Raw genomic sequence first — 23,583 nt, 5'->3', positions numbered from 1 at the left:
GCTCCTGCAGTAAGATGCTTTCTCAGGAAAGACATGTCAGTAAAGGAGCTGCGTACCCTGCACAGCTAGTTGCTGATTCGCTGTTTGCTAAATATACATCAATAGAGCTAACAAAAGTATAACACCTGGAGTACTTTGCAAGCTCTGATATCTCAGGGTACAGGATTATATATGTTCAAGCATTCATAGTTGTTCCAGTTTTTCTGATGGGAGCAACAACTGTAGATTTTGCAAGATTAAAAAAAAAATCTGGCAGGCAACTTCCTGAGGTGGTTATTCCCAACATTTCTATAGCTAGAACAGAAGTCAAAACTGCATTTAATGCATAGTTATTTAAAATGATAGGCTAACTTACAAGCCTGGAAGAGAAAGAAGACCATGTACAATAGCATGCTGTAGCAATTAAGGGTATTATTCATAAGCCAGTTCCTCCAGAAAGCCTCTAAGCTGTCACCACCCGCCCCTTCTCCTCCCCCACCTTCATCAGTTGCTTTTTCACTTGATTATGGTGATACAAAGACTATTCTTCAGGGGGCCAAACTTCAGACTTTCTCAGCCACTGCTGATGCCTACCTTTGATTGGTATCTTGGCAGTTGCATAAGTAACAACCAAGTGAATGTCTAACTCTCAACTGCTTTATTTCGTATGTGAACGTTTGTTAAGACTTTACTGCAACGCACACCCACGTTGGCACAGGTAACGTTGCGCGTCCTTCAGTAACAGCGCCAGTTCCAGACTTCTGAGTGTTCAGTTTGCAGCCCGAATGTTTTGTTATGACACAGTTTTTTCCATGTGGTATTAAACTTAAAACTGGTGGTGCCAAGTCATCGGCTGCGCTGCAGCGGAGTTTGGCATTGATGCGTGGGACTTTCTTAATCCTAGGGCTAGCTGAAGGGAGTCAGGCTGTGCTCATCCTCAAATCTGAGGAGTGTTACAAAAGCTGTCACAACATTTTGTGACACGGCAGGTGTTGTTTTAATCCTCTAAAGAGTCTTTAAGGCTAGAACATGTCTTGCGAGATCTCATGTAAAACTGGAGTTGGAACGGGGTCAGCCTGATGGCAGGCTCAGCTCTACCAGGGCAAGGCTTTGTGCCCGTGTCAGAGCCGGTCTGCTGCTCGCTTCACATGCGAGCTCAGTTATAAAATGTCCTTTCCTCGTGAGAATAATTAATCTCCCAGAAGCCAGCCGGGCGGAGAGCCTGGGAAGGAGCAGGGGAGGCGGCGGCGGGGAGGGAGCTCTCGCAGGCTCCCCATCCTTGCCAAGCCAGGCCGGGGGTGTGCGCGGGGACCGGGAGGAGGGGACACGCGTGGGACTGCGCGGACACAGGCTGCCACCTGCTGAGCAGGGGCAGGGAAAGGCAGTCCGCAGGCTTGCTGCATGCTTTCTGTGAACGGGCAGGCTCCGGCTGTCACCCCCGCCTTATCCCCCCAAAACAACCACCATCACCCCGCGGGGTGGCTGTTTCAAGTTTAAACAAGTTTAAAGGAATTTAAATCTGAAGAGATTTGATTGAGTGGTTAAAAAATACTGAATTATTTAGTGACCAGTGTCCATTCTTGGATAAATGAGGGGCACTGCTGGTATAAACTTAGTTGCACCCTGTCCCGCACAATACAGGAAAGTGTTGTCCTCGTGTCTTAGAGACAGACCTTGAACCTCAAGACCGTTTGAGCTCAGCCCAGATCATGGCCACCCTTCCCCGTGAACTGCAGCGACAACTTTGGTCCCCAGCCAGAAGAGCGGAGGTGCCAGGGCACAACCAGCCCCAGCAGCGCCGGAGGCTGGCTTGCCGGAGGCCTGACTGTGCGTCAGAGCAATCTGAGACTGTCGTAAAACCTCCCCTGCAGCTTCAGCTATCCCAGGGATATGTCCGGAGAGGGATTATCGTATAGTATGAGGGAAGGACCAGGAAAAGACCAAGAAAGAGAACATAAATCTTCAGATACTCATAATATGGGGCAATCTCCTTAGCAAGGCCTATTGTGACAGGACAAGGAGTAATCGTTTTAAACCAAAGGAGGGTAGGTTTAGACTGGATATAAGGATGAAATGTTTTACTCTGAGGGTGGTGAAACCCTGGCACAGGTTGCCCAGAGAGGTGGTGGGGGCCCCATGCCTGGAAACACCCAAGGTCAGGCTGGACGGGGCAGCCTGATCTAGTTGCAGATGCCCTTGCGAATTGCAGGGGGGGTGGACTCGATGACCTCTAAAGCCCCCTTCCAACCTAAACCATTCTATGAGCCTACGATAATCCGGAAAGTGTATCAATCCCATTAGTGACTTTGGGATAAATATGCAGGAAATGAAACTGGGTAGTCCTGACTCATCATTTCTTGTCCATATCCCAATGACACACATACAGGTATATTTATCCTCTGCTGTGGACAGCCAGACATATGGACACCACTTCGGGAAGACGTATGGGAGGCCGGGTCAGCGGCCTCCGTGTGCTGCATGCCCCGGGGCGCGGGAGGCTGAGCGCTCTCCCTCTGAGGACTGCACCTTTGGCTCTCTCCTGCCGTTGCTTTCCATCGCTAACTCCTCCCGTGTTTGTTCAGGAGCCTCTTTTCAGCATCCCTGCGATCACGGACGTTTCTTGCTGGTTCCCCACTGGGCCGTCTGCTATGAAAACAGCCCTTTGTCACACTTGCTGGTTTATTGGAGGAGCGAGAGACCTCTGTGTAAAGCTATAGGAAAGGGTCCTCTAGCACTCTGTCTGCCTAAAAAGTCTTGCTTTCAGTTGGGAGAGGAACTTGGAACTAAAACCACAGAAAAGCTACCCAGAAAACACTGTTTGTTAAGTTTTGTGATTGTTCCCACATCCCTTGTAATTCTCAACCGCAGCTCTGTACTGGAGGCTAGATACACATGGTAGGCATTTTTCCTCTCGCTAGCAGTGGGATAGCAGGAATGTAAAACTTCCCTTTCAAGTCCAAATTCAAAGTATTGACAAACAGTAAGGGAGGAATGTGAATTTTGAGGTTGTATCTTCCCTCAGAACCAGAAAACTGTCTAACTCCAAGGCTTTTCCCAATACAGTTTTCATCTTCTCACGAATTTGTTTGTGTTGTTTTCCTTTCCTCTCCTCCACACAGGAAATAAGCCTACGGCTCTCTCACACTTTAATGTGCTTGTCATGCCATCTGTGCCGAAACATTTCTGATTCTTTGTACTCAGCACTTCATTTCTCAGCAACGTCTTTTCAAGAACTGGCAGCCTGGAGGACAGCTTTAAGAAGAATTCGTTTCATGTTGCAGCAATCCTGTATACCGGAGCTGTCTTGAACCTCTCCTACTTTGCTCTGGTGCCACACTGTAATAGTAACCTTGATTCTGTCTTCTCGCAGGTGTTTGGTTTGCTCGCAGGGCAGCGGGCACTCCTCTACTTTGCCGAGTGGGTGAGCAGAAGGAGTGGGTGTACGCAGCAAAACAGCCTGCTCCGTTTCTAAACAGATCCCTCCCTCCTGTGACCACTTTCGATTTCAGGGGACTGAAGTAAAAGCATCCTTCTGACCTTTTATTTCTATATTCCTGTTCTTCTATTGTTGTTATTTTTAAATAACAACGGCGCTGGTTTTATTATTTAAATAACAAACACGAGCGCTTTGCAAAGTTTTGGCTTCAGGCTTCAGAATGTGCCAAGTCATTCCCTGGGCAAGTTTCTGTTTCAGTTACCGCTTGCTTTTCTCATGCTGGGCTTCCATAAAACAGGACAGTTCCGGTTTTCAAAGTAATTTCTGTTGCTTTCATTTTTTCTTTTTTATTTTTAACCCTACCCAAAGCTGAGAAAAGAGTTATTTTAGACTTCTCATGACACAGCCTTGTCATCTGGGAGAAAGAGGCTGGTTAAGGCAAGTATGCAAAGTGCAGAGCCTAAGGTGAAGATACCAGAACTATATTTCGGCGAGCAGCTGAGGCGGTGGCAGTTGTCTTGCTTATCGGCATGAGACTCTGCATCGACTTTCCTCCTGAGAATGAAAGGTGAGACCAAAAGGTGAAACAGTGCCAATATAGCCTGCTTGGTATGATTCTCCTGTGCAGCCCTAGTTTGGAAATGAGGCCAGAAGCAGGAAGCAATGGAAAGTTGGGCATGTTACTGTCAGTCAATAGAATGAAATCACTTTTGGTCCCTGGTCCGGGTACTTTAAGCTTGATCAGAGCTCTACGCTGCCCTGCTGACTGCAATGTAGACACATAGTCACTCCTTTGGAGAATCAACTGCACAATATAATCAATCCTCTTATTTGATACACAGTGTTAACAGTTAAGAAAAAAAAAGATGGTGTATGCTAACCACTATAGTTAATGGCAGTCTGGGTTCAGCCTTGCAGACGTCCTCTAAGGAGACTATGACTCACCGCTCAGGGACTTTTTTTTTTTAACCATCCTCGTTATACTGAGGTTGGGGAATTCCAGTGTGATGAAAGAAAAATTTCTCGTTCTATTTCACTGCCACAAATTTATGAGGTTTGATGCCATTTTAAGATCTGCCTAGTTCAGGTCAGTTATACTGACTATATGAGAGATGGACAACCTTAGTTTCTAGTGGGCAGATGCCTCACTCTGAGATAAAGCCAGAGCCAAGAAAAGGCAAAGTTCAAGTCAAGCACCTGCCAACATATATTTAAGCTACATTTATGCCTTCCTGGGTGGGACACGGTACAGGGAACAGCCTGTCTACCAGGGCTGTGAGAGCACGGAGCTTTCCTTCCTTCCTGTCTTGGCTGTGCTTCTACATAACTGCAGCGTAGGAAGGCTGGCACAGCCTGTACCACTGCCATGCTGCTCTTCTGAAAGGAAGACAGGTATTTTATTCTCAGATATATGTGGAGCCTGGCCAAAACATGGCAACGAGCAACACACTGTTGCAGCACGTCAGGTCTGTACACAGATAGCACAGACACAAGTCATTTATACAATGGCATGCCCTAATCAGTCCATAGGTGCACAAGTCTGGTGCAGGGCTATTAAACCATCTGGCTACAGCAGCCTAAAGGTTTTCCTTTGAAAAGCAGCACAGTGTGGGGATTTTGGCAGTATAGTAGTTGGAAGCTGATTGATTAGACACTTTGCAAATGCAGAAAGATTAGAGGCAAGAAGCTCCAAATTGAGGTGGAAGGTTTTTCCAAGCACTTAGCATCTGTGAGGTCCCCGAGACCTTGTGGAAAGAGCTGTACAACCTAAACCGGGTCTGGGACTGGCAAAAAAAACATGCTCTGACTTTGATGAGTCAAGCCTATAAAAGGCTTAAAGCTTCTGAAGCTTTAAGTCCTGCCTTTCTTTTCAGGCTCCCGCCTAATGCCATACACAAATTTCTAGCTGCTTTCAAAGGCCATGCACTGCCCTCCCAGGCACCTCACTTCTAGCGACGTGATGTTTTGGAGCAACGCCACACGGCTGTGGGCACCCGGCGTTGCCCAGGGGTTGATTACCAGCACCTGGCACCCCGCTGCCAGACCTGTCCTGCCCTTTTCACAGCCCCAGGGCCAGGTGGCAGCGACTGGACCCTACCCCACACACCGGCACGCCCTGGCTGGCAGGTGGGAGCAGCTCTCCTGATGTTCCGGCTGAGTGTTGAGAGTGACTGGAGAGTCTCTCTAGGGAACTGATGGCAGAGCCAAAGGAAAAAGCTGTTCTGCTTTCTGTGTGACCTAGAAAAGTCAAACCTTTCCACCAAGGACTCCTGCTGAAAGACTTTATGGGACTTTGCATAAATGGGTACGTGAGCAGGAAAGGCCTCGCTGCAAAGCAGCCAGCACTACTGGCTCTTTGAATTTAAGAGCCGAGCCCTCTGTGCTCTGCGATGGAAGAAAGGTAAGGTGGTTGTTTTTTTTCAGGACGGTGATCTCCCCTTTCTGTGATTTACTAACCTGAGTAAAAGAAAACCTAAAAATTACTCCGTAGGTTGCATGATAAGAAGGAAAGACAGAAGTCATGCACTACGTGGATTTCTTTTTTTAATGACAATGAAGTTTCCATTGCAGCAGTTCCTGCATTAAAAAAGCTGGTGTGGCACACTTGCTTATGGAGGCTTCACAGCTTCTGCAGGTTGCCTTCCAAAAGTCATGGTTCTGCTGTACTGTACTGCTTCAGCTCCTGCTTCTTTGAATGGTTTTAACATTAGAAAAGGCTGCAATTATTGCAGAGAACAAGGGAGCTTTTGCACAGAAAACTTGCACATACATATGCAAGTATACAAAACTCTGCGTACACACTCAGAGGTGCTTTTATACAAGGCAGAATTCCATTTACAGTAGAGTAGAATTTAATTACACGGCAACATCTATATTCAAAATTAATCAGGTGTATATAACAAATTTTTTTTGTTCAAGTATTCTTCCTGCTACACTTCATAGACTCTGAACACCAGAGTTTTCACTCTGAAAAACGCAACATCCCACAGTTCTAATGTAAGGAAAACATTACATCAATTAAGTAATGCAGGACCATACATTGAGACGTTTTCCTCAAATAATGACTACTCCTTTCTCCTTGGAGTGAATCCTATAGCTGGACTCCTATATTGTATCTCTTAGTAAATAAGGTATAAAACTTCTCCTCCCAGTTCTCAACAACCAAAATAAAGTTAAACCTTTTTTCTAAAGGAAAGATATTTTTAGAAAAATCATAATTATTCCTTGTTCATATTGTACTTCCTTGAATCAATCAGAACTGCCGATGAAAATGGCATTTAAAAGCTTTCTTACTTGTATTATTAGAAAAATACTAATTCAGTCAGAAATAATTCTCAAATAACTCTGTGCTATGTCTCTTCCAAACTACCAGAACAGGTTTTACTTAGCTCAGCACTATCATCATAAGAGTTTCTGCCTTCCTGAGTGCAGGTTTTGTTTTGCTCAGTGTCATCATTATAGGACTGTCCCCCTTCCTGACAGCTGGAAGCAGCTGCCTTCAATTTTTCCTCAATTTTATCAGCTGCAGTGCACATTCTAAGCTCTCTCAGGCTGCTTACGAGGGTTCTGTAGGCTCCTTTTATCCCATGTCTTTGATACCAGGCTTGAAACAGCTTAATCTTCTGTTCAGATGTATCACTAAAATAATCCCGAAGAATTTGATCTATGATAGGTTCTGGTACTTTGTGATTTCGAACGAACGTCTTGACTTCTTGGAGTGTCATCTCCTCCACGATACCAGCAACGTGGCTGCTCAGGTCAACATCTAGAAGCATAAAAGGCAATTAGTGCTCTTGGCACTTATATCTTACTGGTTTTTATCACCTGCGCTTGGAGTTGATACTTTTCCTATCCAAAACAGATTAAGTTTCACGTATTCATGACTCAGTATCTTTTATACGTGATTTTTTATAATATACAGCTGATACCTGACACCAACTTCAAAAAGAACATATGGTCCCTTCTAATTGGAGCAACATAGGTAAGTTTGAAATACTTGGAATACTTTGCGAATAGATAGCGTCAGAATTTGCTATGTGTGATTAGGTAGGAGGGAGTCTGCAGACACTGTATCCTTGAGTAGAATAAATAAGGAAGATGTGCTAGAATAAGCTGGTTTAGTATCAGTAAGAATTATGTAACCAAGCCAATAACGAACTGAGCATGCCCGAAGACTGAGGTCAACCAGCGGACACGGTGAGGAAGACTATCAACGACCACCAGAGGACCCCGGAAGACCACCAACGAACAGAAATGCACATGCATTAAGGACATGTGCATATATTAATGAGTATAAGAACAGTATGACTACGATAATAATTTCCTAGAAAACTAATGAACATGTCTATTTCGGTTGCGTACGACTCCTGTAGTAGAACAACTTGGGGTGCACACTAGGTGGAGCGATCGCCTGTGTGCCTCCCACTGCAATAAAGAATGCCTGCTTTCTAGAACCGCAAATTGAGTTTTAGAGGGTTCTTATATTTGCCAGCTTACAGTACCACAGCGAGTCTGCTTTTACATGTTCCTACCAAATGCTAGGGAATTCAGATATTTAGGGTTGCATCCATATTGCTTTCTACCGCTCGACACAGAATCTCAGCTCCCTCTGTAACCTGTTCTGCCCTTCTCTATCACAGAAGTCTGGTCATCCTGCATGTACCCGTTTTGCTCAAAATGGTGTTGGGAAGGGTCCTGGAACAGGACGTGTCTTTTTTTGTGATTCAGCCTTGGAGCTTATGCTCTTTTCCTATTGTGCATTACTACTGTGGATCTGCCCTTGAACATACGGTAGGTTTGTGTTTCTGCGGTCCCACTGCTGGGTGTGGGACTGCGCCATTATCATAATTATCCATGACTCTAGAAATCCAGCTTGTTGCCTCCTAGTGTCTGCACCATATGCAAAACAGAAATTCACCTGTTTTCAATTAGTAATTGCTTCCCATACAATAGAAATTCCTCCTGAGGCAAAATTTTCACGATACGACTAAATACCTTAATAAGCACATTATGAACTGGCATTTCTTTAATAAGTACTCACTGGTGCGCTAGAATGACAGCCCTGGGCAGTGCCGAAGTCTACACAAAAATACCTTTTTTTTCAGTGTAGGACTTACATGACTGGTTTTTTTTTCTACTGAATTTTAAGAAATTGCTTTTCTCTTACCTGTCTCTATGAGACACACATTCTCCTGAAAAGAGAAGCAAGAGAGAGATGACTAGAAGCAAGTTTTGTAAAACACCAACCTCACATAAGAGGATAAACACGTTTCGTAACACAGGACTTGGTTAATTTTCTTTTTGTTTTCTCCACGATTTCCCTGTTTTTATGAGTGAGGGAATCAGGTCGGACAGTGTCATGGTTTTAGCTGGGATAGAGTGAATTTTCTTCACGGCAGCTGGCCCAGTGCTGTGCTTTGGACTTAGTATGAAAACAACGCTGATAACACACCGATGTTTTGGCTATTGCTGGGCAGTGCTTGTACTGGTCAAGGGCTTTCCAGCTTCCCAGGCTCTGCTGGGGGTACAAGCAGCCGGGAGGGGAGGGGGCACAGCCAAGAGAGCGGATCCAAACTGGCCAAAGGGATATTCCATACCATGTAACGTCATGCCCAGTATGTTACTGGGAGGGGCTGGCTGGGGCAGGGAGGCAGCAATTGCGGCTCGGGGACGGGCAGTGTCAGTCGGCGGGGGGTGAGTGGTTGTGTTGTTTGTGGTTTTCGTTTTTTTTTTTTCCTTTTTCCCTTTTCCCTTCTATTACATGATCATTATTGTTATTATTATCATAATCATTATTATAATTCTTTCATTTTAGTTATGAAGCTGTTCTTATCTCAACCGACAAGTTCTTTTTGCTTTTGCTCTTCCGATTCTCTCCCCCATCCCACAGGGGTGGGGGGAGTGAGCGAGCGGCTGCGTGGCGTTTAGTTGCCAACTGGGGCTGAACCATGACAGACAGACAGACCTCTTTTGACTGGGTAAGCTTGGGGAATCACCTCAAAATTGCTATTGCCTAAAAATATGCATGGGGACAGGTACGCTGGGTCAGGGGAGGCCTGGTGATTTATGAAGTTTTGATCTTGGTCATGTAACTTAGGAAACATGTCAACAAATTCTGAAGAAATAATACATGGTTCCTCTTACTTCTCCCAAAAGAGTCCTCATAGTGAAATTTACTTCATTAATGTCATGGAAGAGAGGCATGCACATGCTTGGGGAGTCCCAGTGTAATTTAAATGGTACACCGTTCCTTGCATGAAGCTTTTTTGTCATCTAAGCAACAATACTTACATAAGAAGCATCTGTTGTGGAGACTACTTTGGCTAGGTTCCCATTCCCAGTAAGACCCTTCTGTTTTCTCTTGTCTGAAACAAAAAAGTGTTTTTAAAATAGAGGACAGATTGTATCTCTCCTCTGGAATCCAAGAGTATAACATTACAGCCGAGTAAGTAGCTGAATATCTTATTCAGAGTACGACAGGAGTAAGGAATAGGAAATCACTTACAGAAGCATATCGCTCCAGCTGCCAGTAGTAACAGAATTATCAAAAGAATGGCCCACCATGGCACTTCTGTTGGAGCTTCGGAAACATCACATGAAAGTTAAGGCAAGAAATACAATACAGAAACACACTCTAAATTTTAAACAGGATTGCATCAGATTATAAAAGCCTTTCTGTTGTCTCCTAATGGCAGAAGCTACCTCTTTGTTAAAGTTTTACCTATCATGAGTTGCCCCTAAAAAGGAGTAATAGCTCCTACATCTACACAGTGATTAAGGGAAAAGAGCAGTCATCCTCTGGCCCAGTAGATCAGATGCCCCCAGCTGTCAGGAATCACTACGGGCCATTGTGTAGCACTGTACAATTGAAATAGCCTCTCAAAATAACAGCTGATGCTAGACCATGCTAGGTTTTAAAACAGTACCTTTCATTCCGCACACAGTGTCTGAATTTGAAGTACACGGCTTTTCAATTATGCCGCTTTCACATCTGTAGAAAACATGAACAAAAATTATTATTATGGGATTTGTTTCTCTCTGTATAAAGTCTGTCAACAGAGCAAACCAAAATCTTCTAACGCTTTTATCAGCTAAATATTTTGTATATCAAGATGTTGAGGTTTGGAATTTAATAGGTATGAAAACAGTATGGAAAGGTACGGCAGTGGCGAAAGGTGCGGAAATTTCTTTCTAGATGTTCCAGTAGATCACACAAAGGCAACAGGAAAGCTCAGATACCTCATTACATTTTTTGAGAAGTATACACAGGCTTGGTAGATATACACCGGTTTCCCTGTGTGCCTTTGGAAAGCCTGCATGGAAGCAAGTTGAGTTGACTGAGCTAAGTCAGTCAACTAGTCAGCGAAAGAAAACTAGTATGCTTACCCTCGAGTTATGCATTACCTTAGCCTCTACCTTGACACTGGCTGGAAGAAAGTATGACAACGCATGGTATTAATAATTTCATATTTAATGATGAAGGTATAAACTTACATTGTACATGACTCACAGAGCGAACATGGTCGAGAACTGCAAAAATGGTTCTCTGCACAGACGCATTGTGTGTCCTTTTCTGGGGTACAGTTCACTGCAACCTCCAAACCTAAAATACATTTCTTAAAGTTTGTTAGTTTGAAAAGGTAGGCCTTAAAAGCAGGTCCCTGCTCAGAAGCTCTTGTCCTCCAACTTACACGCTTTTAGCTCTACCACTGCTGGCACTGGTGAGGCTTAGTTGTAAGAACAATATAGCTTTTATAAGGAGCCCCGCTGCTGCAGTACTGGAAATACGGAGATGGCAAAGAGACCTCTACTGGACAAGAGCTCAAAAAACCGATCTCACAATAAAGTACTTGCTGGAAGAGGATTCACTTGGCGCTGCCAAAGGTTGTCAGCTTCTTTTTCCCATTCAGAAGTGTAAAGCCAGAAGGAAACTCAGAAGATCACGTAGCCCATCTCCCTGCTTGATGTCAGAGACAAGTCCTTTACTCTCTCTCACAGACAAGTTTATCTCTTCTTGAGGACCTCCAATGGTGAGGAATTGCACTCACTCTTTTGGCTAACATATTCCCTGCTTAATTATCAAAACAAGTGAATTAATTTTCACCTATCCTCACTGTATATGATGAAGCTGTCTCCATCTACGCAAAAATATTTCTGCATTAAAAATTACTTTAGGTACCTACCTACTATGAAAGCTACTTTCATAGGCATGTAGGAACAGAAGGAAATTTTTGAGTTATCACACTCAGTGCCCTGCTGTAACAGGAAAACATATTACCTTTCAAAATTTGATTAAGCTTTACTGTGAAACCAGTGTTGAAGCATTCATGAAAATATCAAACGTGAATGATCCTAAGACTGGTTCTCACGGAACTTCAGTGGCAATTTTCCTCCTGCCTAATGTTTTCTGCTGAATTCTCTTCAACTACCTTATTGTCCATGGGATAATGTGACTAGCCACCACAGTACCCTTCAGTTTAACTAACAGTTTCCTTTGCTGCACTGTACAAAATGCTGAATTGTGTTGCTGTACTCAACTTCGTTACCCATGCAGAAATGCTTATGCAGTAGCTAATGAGAGGAGAATTTTCGATGCATATGGAGGTGTTATAGGGAGGGAAAAGCTCTAAAGATTGATATTCCAGCAGGTGATCTGAGTATAACCATAGTGCAGTTAAGAGCTGTCTCTCCACTCACCAAACTCAATTTTGGACATGAGGAATGCAGAACTATCATTCCCTAAATCCAGGTATACTAGAACTACAGGACATCTGGTAGAACTGGTAAGAGACAGGTGTAATGGACTTAAAAAGAAAACAAACAAAACAAACACAAAAAAAACCACCACCCCAAAGACCCCAGACAAACCTAAGATGGGTATTTATGCAACGAGGAGTGAATTTCTGGAACCTGGTGCCCCCCAGCAGGTTCATGCACAAAGGGCTTGTAAATGGATACTAAAATGGCTAGGTAAGGATGGACCTTCTAACACCCTTTCCTACAACTGTGGATGCTGGCAGGCTTCGCAGGGAGCACACCATAGAAAGTAGAGAGGTTGGTTTGTGTTTTCTCTAAATAGCGTCTCTTGCCTCCACTGCTGAACGCAGAATACAGGAGTAGGTGGACCACTGGTCTGACCCGGTAGGGCATGCCTCGTAGTCTCATCGTTTGATCCCATAACCCACACAGATCTTGAATGTATAAAAGACATCACTCTATCAGGTCCAGCAATTTTAAATTAATATTATTAGTTACATGAAAGACTATGAAAGAAACCATTGGGAATTCTCCCATCCCTGTTTCTTACAACACCCTCCTTTTAACAGAGCGAGAAGAGCGAGAGCTTTTCTTCCTTGACTCTAACCAATTTGTATAGGGTCTGTTTTGCAAGGGCTGCTTTGGTTGCGCAAAGGCAGAGACAATAGCAGTGGCAGCATCCAATCCATGGCGCTGATGGGACTGGGAGCCCATGTGAAACTGCCATATTAATATTTACTCCATAAAGCGCGCAGCTCCCAGCTTTGCGCAGCTCTGGCACGCTCTGACCGCAGTACCAACCCTCAGGCACCGCAAACACAATTTGAAAACAATGTGATGGAAATGTTTAATCTGCTCGGCCCATCTGTGCTAGTATTTCTCCAGCTCCCCCTGAGAGAGGCACCTTCACATCTCCACATTGCCTTTAATATTCTCCTAAATCATGTCCCCACGGCGCTTCAGGGGACATTGCTACAATATCACAGGTTCATCAAGAGTGCACGGGAGAAGGGGGGCATGCAAAAACAGGATAAGGGACAGGGGTGTCACTTGGGATAATTTTTATTTTAAAATATTTTCCAGGGATGATGTTTCTGTGCCCCTTGGACAGGTGAGAGAGAGGAGAGGGAAAAAAAAAGTGTGTGTGGGAGGAAATCAGAGGGAAGTTATTGTGGTCTTGCTGGGAGGCGATTAGCGAGGCTGTTTAGAAGCAAACAGGCTGGAATGGAGCAAAAATAATTTCCAAATAATTGCTTTTATTAATCTCCTTCATCAGCCGCTTGCTTTCATGTGTGGCTGCTGCTACTCCTCTCTCCAGAGGGCTCCATCCTGCTCTGAGTTTCACATGCAAAACAGGGGTGGATGTTCAGGTGAGGGGAGAGACCCCAAAGCAGCGGCAGCCTGGAGTGGGGGTGGCTGGGCCCAGCACTCCTGGGTCCCCCCACCCCGACACATCTGTGACCTAGAGCTGAGATGATCCAGCTCAGGTCCATCCCCACTCCCTGCCTCAGTTTCCCCATCGCACCAAGGCCAATCCCCCCATCTGGCCTTTCAATACTTAAAGGGGGCTTATAAGAAAGATGGGGATGGACTTTTTAGCAGGGCCTGTAGTGATAGGCCAAGGGGTAATGGTTTTAAATTAAAAGAGGGTAGATTCGGACTTAGGAAGAAATGTTTTAGGAAGAAACGTTTTACACTGAGGGTGGTGAAACCCTGGCAAAGCTTGCCCAGAGAGGTGGTTGATGCCCCATCTCTGAAAACATTCAGTATCAGGTTGGACAGGGCTCTGAGCAGCCTGATCTAGTTGAAGATGTCCCTGTTCAAGGCGGAGGGGTTGGACTAGATGATCTTAAGAGGGTCCCTTCTGACCCAAACTATTCTATGATTGCGTAAGGAGAAATAATGGACCGACATAGCTTGTTCTTCTTCCTACTTTGTGCCTGATGAAAGGGAACTGAGGGATAAACTTATGACTTTGTCATAAATTCCTTTGTGTACTACTGCTAAAACATTTTAATCTAGATGCTACCCACTATTCAGGGATTGTGGAGACTTTTCAGTCAAATCCCGTATCAAAGAATTCATTGCTAGAGCTGCTATTTCTACAGATGTACCGAATGTCCTGTCACATGAATGGCATCTTGAACACTTCTCCTCATCATTGACATGGTCTATGTACTCCTTTCCATTTTCACATGGAACACAGTGTTTGCTAATATCCGTTGGGCACTTGGTATTTTTAACAAAACCTGTAGAGACAGAAAAACCCAAGAATTAAGGTTTGCAATACCTTTGGACAGAAGCCATCAGCTCTAAAACTTTCTTTTTAATCCTTAACACTTTTTGGTTTACAAATATGGACATTATTTATAAAGAATATATATATTCTTTATGCATATATATATATATATATGCTTTTCAGGAATGTAGTGTACACATAAGATTTGATTATTCCCCCTCTTCCTCCAATTTAGGACTGAAAGAGAACACAGCAAACAAAACTGTACATGCAAAGACGGAAACCCCATGAATATATAGAGTCTCGTAGGCAAAAGTCTTTACTTGCACTTTTTTAACCTCTTTCAGAGACATGTATGTAATTCTTTGCTCTTTTGTGACAAGCATCTTATGTGAGAACTGCTATCTGTAGTGGAAAGTTATTGGTGCCCTGAGCTCAAGAAATACTTTTCAAGTGTCTGATGTCCTGTAGCAGAGAATGATACAGCTAGAATGAATCATTGCATCCTGGAAACCACAGCATACTGCTTAGCTATCACAGCAGACAGCAATTGTGAGTGTTGTGGTTTCTACCCTTAATGACTTTACAACACAGTCTTACACAATTGGTACCTACCACGTCCACATTTCTTGCAACACGTAGCACCTGATAGGTATTCATCCAGGTTACAGCTAATTTCCCTCTTAGCAATGATCCTCCTTGTAATTAATTTATTGTATGCTGTGTGTATTAGAGCTTCAGTATCATTCTTGCACTGTGTTTCAACAATTAAGACAACCACCTAGAAGAGAAGAATAGCAAGTTATCAAAAAAAAAAAAAAACTGTCAAGGACTGTAGGTGTGTATTACTACTAACACAGAGTTACATCAGTACTGTTACCCTATTGGTAAATGTATTGATATTCACTCCCTTATTAAAGTTGTCCATTACTTCAGAAGAGTTAATGGACAATGAGGACACATATTCGATTTAGTGCTATCTGCTACCACTACAAGTACTGACCATTTGAACTTCAATGCCTGAGAACAGACCCATACATCTGAGTTGTAACAGCTGACGTAAGATGCCTAATTACAGTGCAAAACAAAGGAAATCCCATTGCCTTCTTGAAGAGCTTTCTCTGCCTCAGATCACTGTGCCTAGATCTGCCCTTTCCTAGCAAGTACTTCCATATATAATAATCTTCCATAGAGAACTTCCTTAATTCAAATGATATCTCTCTTAACTTCTTGCCCCCCTACTGTTGCTCGCAAACTGAGCAGTGTTAATGCATCTCTGAAGAAAAAAAAATGTTTTAATCTCAGCCAAAAACACTGGATTTCTAAAATTAACTTGTTCTCACTTTGTTTTCCAATTCAATTATTTTTCTCCTTAGTAGATGATGCCTATATATTCCTGAAAAAAAAGTATCACTCTCCTTTCAAATTATTTTACATCCTGATCCATTTATTTGAATGCACCGTCAAGCTAAATTGCATAGTGCTTGGTTTTTAAAATTCTTTTTCCTGTTACTAGTCACTAGTAACTTTACTAATCATCACTGTGCTGCCTCTTTTCCTGATAATAAGAATGCACTACGGACCATCGGCCAAGCCATTCTTTTTTTCTATTTTGGGAGTAGGGTGGGAAAATGAGAAGCATAGGCCTGCTACAGAACCATAGAATGCCCTGAGTCGGAAGGGACTCACAAGGATCTTCAAGTCCAGCTCCTGTCCCTGCACAGGACAACCACAAAATTCACACTCTGCGTCGGAGGGCGTTGTCCAAGTGCTTCTTGAATACCGTCAGGCTTGGCGCCGTGATGCCTCCCTGCGGAGCCTGTTCCAGTGCTCCACCGCCCTCTGCATGGAGAACCTTTTCCTAATGCCCAGCCTAACCCTCCCCAGCACATCTCCCTGCCATTCCCTCGGGTCCTGTCATTGGTCACAGTTTGCCTTCCTCTTGGCAGTGGTTTGTGTGGAATTCTGTTTAATTTGCATGCATTAAGCATGAGATGCCTATATAATGGAGGTATGTAATGCTTGTTGGCTGCAGAACTAGGTTCCCTCCTAGAAATGTTATGTACGACAGCCTAAGGACAACCTCCCTTTACTTAACCCAGTTTCTGCTGCTAGTTAGGAGTGATTTGAACATTTTCACGATTTATTTTAGGCGTGTGTTACTTACTATCTGTGTGGAGCTGTAACAAAAAATTAAGAGAGTCCTTAACTTGAAGAGTTTTAAGTCTTAACATCTAAGCTGAGCTCTACATTCACTGTTCTTGTCCCTCCTTCATTAAAAAATACTGTTTCATATTTTACAAAAGACTCAAGAGATATACACTGCGAGGGATACTGAGGAAGAGAGAAAAATGATGCCTGGAAAGACACGGAGCAATGCTATTGTCGTTGGCAAAATGAAAGAACAGGCCAAGTTGTGAAGGAGAGGGACGGCAGGGTACCTTCTTCTGAAAGGAGATTAGTGGGGAATGATGTGCAATACAAAGAAACTTTAAATCCTCATACCAATGGTGCACTGTGTGGATTAGAAATCCTGCTGATCACAGATTCACTCATATTTTAAATCAGTATGCAAAATAACTTGACTAGAATTATTTATGTTTAATTTTGTCTTGGATATTTGAAAGAGGTTAATTCTCACTGGTTGGTTATCTTTGAACACTTCTGAATTGCAGCTTAATACAAATTTGACTGTAGCTGTTAATGCTAACAACAAGGGACATACATGTTTCAGGAATTATCTAATAATTTGAGGACTCGTTATTTTTATTATTATACTTTTTTTCCCTGCCAGAAGGTGATATTTAATAGCTGATTAATTAAATCTTCATCATTTTGTGTGGAACTGCTTGGATGCTGATGTAACTTTAGTTAGATGCAGAGAACCCTTTAATTATCTTACATATTAACTTACTGAAAAATGGGTTTGGATTTCAAACTGAGCTCTCAAGTGAAGTAAAGCGTTATTTGTGGCAAATTAATTGAAGTAGCCAGTATGACCACTGTCTGCTGACTGCTACAAATAGCCACTTCTTTTGATCCTCTAGTCTATTCAGAGATGGGAAGGTGAAAAGCATCTTCTTTCCTTAGCAGCCACCTGTTTTAAAATTTATGTAATACCAGTTACTAGACTGAAATGAAGGCCTTTCTTTGCACCTGGAGGAGAAGCTTCAGCTGCTAAACAGGCAGTTTAGCACTTGAGAAACTGTGGGCACAGATGCTTAGCCCATCTCTTCCCCCACTCAGTGCTCTGACCTTCTTCCTTGGCTTCCAAAGCTTCAAGCGTGCTCTTCTCTGAATCCCCAAGTAATGATGTCAGAAGGTTAAAGTCAATGACAGAAGCTTGTCAGATGGATGTCCCAAATTAGGATGATCTGTTTTCCTTTTGTGTGGGAGAACTGTCTTACTAAAAACCAGGATAGAAAATCCAATTAAAAAATAATAACTAAAATGCCATCAGGGACATACGTCCAGTCTGGTTTGGCTTTCCCTGAAGCACGGTGAAGCCCTGCACTTCCATCGCTCTCCACCACATGTCGGACCGGGCTGAGGGAGGGGATGGTCACAGGACAACGCGGGGGACACGCGTTGTCCCAGCTGTGGGAGCCGGAGGCCTGCGAGCCCCGACCGGCCTGCCTGCCATGAGGCCTTGGCCAGCAGAAGGGTCCAGAAGCGAGGCGGTCACCAGGCCGGGAAGGCCCTGAGGCAGCACGATGGATCTTTGGCCACCCCAGGAAAGCTGATGGCACCAGAAGGCTTCCGGCCCTGAAGGCAGCTGAGGTACATGGTGGGCCAGCTCAAGGGCCGCTCAGGGCATGAGGAAGTTGGTGGGGAAATGACTCCTTTATCCACCCCTGCCCATGGAGGAACTGTGACTCAGCAGGAAAAGTGAGGAGGACGGGACCAGCACCGCTGACCACCTACTGCTGAGCTCGAACGCCGCAGCTGGAGCTCTGACGAACCTGCCCCGGCTCAGTGGCGCCCGCCCCGCTGCGAGGAGCCGGCTCCCTCCTCCTCGCCTGCCCTCACAGCTGCACACCCCCACGGACACCCAGCGTCCTGCTTTCGGCACCCAAATCTCCCCTTTTTAGAGCATAGAAGTCAAGTCATTTTTGGAAGTGGGGGCGCGGGGGGGAAAGACCCTGAGCAACAGTAAAGAGAAGAGTAGGAGTGAAGGTTACCACAGCCCTAATGCAGGCACAAAGAGTACCTGGGTACAGCTGAGGAACTGAACGGCACGGACACAGAGCACACACAGAGAAAGAAAACATCGAGAGAGTTGTGCAGAAAATGTCACATAACGGAGGCAGCAAACATCTTTCTAAATTACTAATATCAGCGAAACTTAGCTGACTTTTTTTTTGTCTTTACCGAACGCCTGCCATCACAGTGCGTGCCAAGACACAGCCTTTCCTCATGTGAGCAAACTTCCCCGCCTCTTGCTTATGCTTTTATACAAGTTGTACTACACTGATAGAGTGAGGAGGGACAGAAATGTAACGCTTTTAGATGGAAGCCCTCCCCTGTCACTCACGGAGATGAACTTCCTGGTACACTTACAAGAAGTGGGGATCACTTCTCAGAATTTGACACTTTAAGCAGCACCAAACACCTACATGGGTTCTGCTCACAGGGACATCTTATACTGCCATCTGGTACAAGGAATAATGAGAAAACTGTGGAGTTTTTTCAAAGCAACACACTAACTTTTTTTTCTCCTCCCGGATTTGTACCATCTTAAAAGCAATCCATTTGCTATATAAAAATTTCGGTGTGTCTTATAGGAAAAAAGAGCCAGTTAGTCATTTAGCTTTCTGGGCACACCTTAATTGCTTCCCTTGTTGTCACCGAGCAGCAAGCGCTAATAGCGGAAAGGAAGCACTTTAGCAGCTTTTACATAGGCAAGGGTGATAGGTGCTTTTTTTATGATGTGTACGTTCAAAGAGTGGCTGTATGTTTTCAGCCTAAAATGACTCACAGAGGCTCTCTTCTACCTTTTCATCTTAACCTGAAAAATAGTTGTCATATCTAAACTGACGACTTAGATTGAACTAAGCAGCTGATGGTAATAAAACCAATAGATGAGGGATATCTAAATTTAGCAGAATCCATAAAAATGATCCATAATAATTATTTTTGCATTGCCCAGGCATTTAAGAGAGCTTTCTACCTCCTCCCTCTTCTTCACTCCTGCAGCATCCTCCAGAATGCTTTCACAACAGGCGTCTGCTAAGGAGACTTACAAAATCTGATTTAATCTGTGTTCCCAGGGCAGAGTGACAGGAACTTTAGTTCTTTGAAAACTCGTGTGACTTGGGGATTCTAAGGCCTCTAGGTCTTCCTGTATCAGAGTACAACAGGTCAGCTTCATTCAGCTGAGAAGTTTCAGCAGACCTGCCTTATGGGGATGTAATGTTAGCTTTGGAAGTGTGTGAACATGTCATTTGCATACAGAACTTTTTAAGCTTTGCAACTTTTAACCCTGAGAAAAAAATTGTCTCTGCTTTCTCCTGTTACCTTTGTAATATATTTTATTTTTAGCAAGCCGCTTCTCCCATTTCTAATCCATAGGTACCTATGGATAAGGAGGCTGATGCCTTCAGAACTTGGTGGCCTTTTTTTTTCCACTCCACGTTTGTTATATGGGACAACATGCATGAGCTCATCAGGGGCTTTCTAAGTGTTAAGAAAAGGGGGAGCGGGGGATTTTTCTTGCTTTTTTGCTTAGTGGGAGCTCAGAAAAACTTTAACTCATTTTCTGACTTTTGATTTGCTTCTGGTACTTTTGGTGAATGGTTGCTAGAGTTAGCTTCACTTGAATACAGTTTTCTATGTAATTAATCTCCCTTGTGTTAAACCTGTCAGGATAGCTTTTTCCAAGAGTAAGTAATTTCACGGTGCTTGTTAAGAGGATTCTCTACTCCAATTCTTTTACTATGGTAAGTGATTTCTGCTTCCAGTGTCTCCAGTGTCATTTTTCCCCTCATCCCGTTCCACCCCACGCCCCCCAGGGCAGAAATTGATAGCACCAAAATAACCAGTAAGTTTTTTGTGTTCTAAAATCTTTTATGAGATGGACAAAAAGAATCCAGTTCCATTTTCCGAAGTCCAGCAATGGGAATTGGTATTTCCCCACAACTAGAAGCATCCTGAGCTTCTTAAATTTCAAGTAAGATGCAATGTATTCAGTGCCTGTAAGAAGCCTCAGTTACTGTCCAGTGTCTTAAAATAGTCACTGTCCAAATTCAATCCATTACTATTTTGCATCTCAGCTGACTCAGATGCAAATTATTGGGGGGGTGGGGGTTGTATCGTTGGTCATTTTGGTTTCGGTTGGTTTTTTTAATTTTGATTTTTAGGAGTACTGTCCTAGTGAACACCTAATAAATAGTTTGGGAGTTTGGGAGAGTTGGAGCAATACTAAAAGCTCCCACCTCACTTTGATGATGACATGGCGAAGGATGAATAAGAGCTGGACAACACAGAAATTTAGCGGCTCTTCCCCCTTTTCCTTTTGTAACACAATACAGTTTTCTTGTTGGCATTTTCTCTTGGTTCAGTCAAGTTGCCTCAAAGATAAAGGCAGTTAACTGTGGAAATGTGAGCAGACAAATGTTTCCAGAATTGGGGCCGTTATACTTTTACTTGAGTCTTGGGTCATCCTATGACTTTATGGCTGTTCATATGTATAGATTTAAATACATGCATTAGTTGTCTGCAAAATAAGAAGGGTCAGTGCAGTAATGTACGAGCCCTGTTTTCAAAGGTATGAATTCCAAATTTCCAGAAAACTGCCTGCTCTGTAGTCATGTTGGATAATCGCAAAATATTTATATAACATTTTACACCCTTATGATGGCCTGTTCCTTTAGAGTGGCAGGTGGTTTTGCGGCTTGTTTTACAGGGTAAAGTTAGCGTTTTCTAACTACGTAGGCCATTGCTATTTTGCATGACTATCCCTGCAGCTGCTTCTACTTAGGTGCAACATGGAGTTCCTTGCAAAATTGAGGTCTTATTCAACAAACTACTTTCATGTTCTTGTTTAATCAAAGCAGTATGTCAAACGCTGCCCAGGTTTACTTATTTATAAGTAACGGAACAGCATGGTAATTAAAAAAAAAAAAACCATAATTTTTAAAAAATATGAAGTATGTGGGAGTGCTACAGTCCCACATACTAAGGGGTACTGAAATTTGGAAACAGGTGGAAAATAAGAATAGAAGTTATATTGATTCTCTGGGAGCACTGTGATAAAGTACTTTTTAATCCTAATTTATATTCTGAATAGTTCCAAGATACTGAGCTAGACTGATATTTCTGTCAATTGTTTGCTGCTCCTGTACAGGAAGAGATAATATACACTTCTGTCAACAGATGAAAATCCTTCTTTGTATTTTAACTATGCTATGGTGCTTTGTGCAGGGGCATGGATATAACCCTCTGAATCACTTTAAATAGTTTACTACCTCTTATATAGTAAATCAGATCAGAATTTGAGTCGGTTTTACCTTAACACCTGATTTTAACCTGCCAAATCCCAAAGCAAACTGCATTCATTAGCAAAGTAACCATACCATGAAGAGATTTTGAACGGGAACTTCAGTGAATTCTCTCTGAAACAGGTGAGCATTGGCGTTGGGGAAGCAGTGTTCATCACATCCGCACTTCCAGGCCGGTCACGGCTCTGCTCTGCGGCAGGGCTTCCTGCCACCTGCCTGACCCCCGCTATCCCACCCGGGGCTCTCAGAGCAGGGCCGCCTCGGGGCAGCCCCCGGGGAGCGCAGGCAGCGCCGCTGCACCCGCAGGAGCCCAGCCATCCTGCCCAGGGGCCTGCTGCCACCGGGGCGCTGCGGCCTGGCACACCTGTACCGGCGGAGACCCCTGTGCGGCAGGCCCTGACACGCTTCCTTACCTTCCTTGTCCACGGCAGCCCTTCAGAAGGAGTGTTTGCGAAGACAGCTGTACTGGTGACAGACGCGTGACGCGAGGTCTGAAGCTGCAGGGACTCGTACTGTGCACAGGGGATGCAGAAAGGAAGGCCCTTCCCCGCTACTAGCGATAAACTCTGCACTTTGGGCCATGGACTCGGACTACTTCTCTAGCTTTTCCCGGATCACTGTGGCTCAAAACTCCGCCGCCGCAGGTCTCTGCGTTCGTGCCGCTTTCCCAGACCGCCCTGTCACCCGTCCCCGCGGCGCAGCACAGGCCGGCGGGCGCTGGGCGCCCTTTGCCCGGGCACGCACCCGGCCGCACAGCGAGCCCTGAGCCCGCCTCGCCAGCCTCTCGGGCCGGGGCTGGGGGCTGCGCACCGCAGCCACGCCCAGCTGCCCCTGGGCCCGCGCAGCTACGGTACGCGGCTCGGTGTCCCTGACAGCCGCCTGCATCCATCCCCCTTTTTCTTTCCCGCTGCTCTTCAGTAACGCCCACCTCCCTCCACCTGGCACCCTCAGAAGTGACGGCTGTAAAAACCATAAAGCGCCCGAACCCGAAAGAAGAGTTTCCCAAGGCGCGGGGTGGGGTGAGCTGTGGGAATTGGCCTAAATGAATTAGCTGAAATATCGGAAAAAAGTTTGTTGCTGCCGGCGGCGACCAGGCAGCGGGCCCGGCCCGGCCTGGCGCGCCGCAGCTCCCGCCCGCTCCCCGCCGCCGCTTCCCGCCGCCGCTCCCCCGCCCCGGCAGGCACTCACGAGGAGCCGGGGAAGCAGTTCCCGAGCCATGCCGCCGCTGCCCAGCGCTGTCCCGCACCTTCCGCCGAGCCGAAGGCGGCCCTGCGGCCGGCTGCCTGCCCCTGCCTGCGCCCTGCCCACGCCCGGCTCCTCCCATGTTGGTAAACACGGCGCGGGCCCGCCCACGGCGCTGCGGGGCCGGGGGGCGCTGCGGGGCCGGGGGGCGCTGCGGGGCCGGGGGGCGCTGCGGGGCCGGGGGGCGCTGCGGGGCCGGGGGGCGCTGCGGGGCCGGGGGGCGCCGAGCTGCCCCCTCCCCGCCCGGGCAGCGGGCGGAGCGGCAGCCCCGGGCAAAGGCCTGGCCCGAGCGACCCCGCGGGCACGGGCAGGGCTGTTCTGCCCGCGGGCAGCGCCCTGAGCTCCCTCTCCGAAAGAGGACGGGCTGCTGAAGTCCCCTCTTGGGGGCGAGGGGGGTGTCCGTCCCCTCCTCCCCCCCATTCTGGCTCTCC

The 23,583-nt window shown here is 45.2% G+C and overlaps 1 protein-coding gene and 1 long non-coding RNA gene across 2 annotated transcripts; one reads left to right on the top strand and one right to left on the bottom strand.

The window, feature by feature from the left end:
• Window positions 1-3,704: 3,704 nt before the first annotated feature.
• Window positions 3,705-7,873, top strand: LOC142063744 (uncharacterized). Its single transcript, XR_012662852.1, has 3 exons — window positions 3,705-3,983; window positions 5,290-5,816; window positions 7,338-7,873. It is a non-coding gene; the product is annotated as an uncharacterized LOC142063744 (long non-coding RNA).
• Window positions 5,943-23,210, bottom strand: FAS (Fas cell surface death receptor). Its single transcript, XM_075107841.1, has 9 exons — window positions 23,099-23,210; window positions 15,027-15,192; window positions 14,206-14,421; window positions 10,910-11,018; window positions 10,342-10,406; window positions 9,921-9,995; window positions 9,707-9,780; window positions 8,583-8,607; window positions 5,943-7,181 (listed from the first exon to the last, which is right to left on the bottom strand). The coding sequence occupies exons 1-9, from the start codon at window positions 23,126-23,128 to the stop codon at window positions 6,766-6,768; spliced, it is 1,176 nt and encodes a 391-aa protein (XP_074963942.1). The 5' UTR covers window positions 23,129-23,210; the 3' UTR covers window positions 5,943-6,765.
• Window positions 23,211-23,583: the final 373 nt, after the last annotated feature.

The sequence above is a fragment of the Phalacrocorax aristotelis genome, chromosome 12 (genome assembly GCF_949628215.1).
Source record: "Phalacrocorax aristotelis chromosome 12, bGulAri2.1, whole genome shotgun sequence".
NCBI classification, from domain to species: domain Eukaryota; kingdom Metazoa; phylum Chordata; class Aves; order Suliformes; family Phalacrocoracidae; genus Phalacrocorax; species Phalacrocorax aristotelis.
This window is presented reverse-complemented; position numbering and strand designations above follow the sequence as displayed.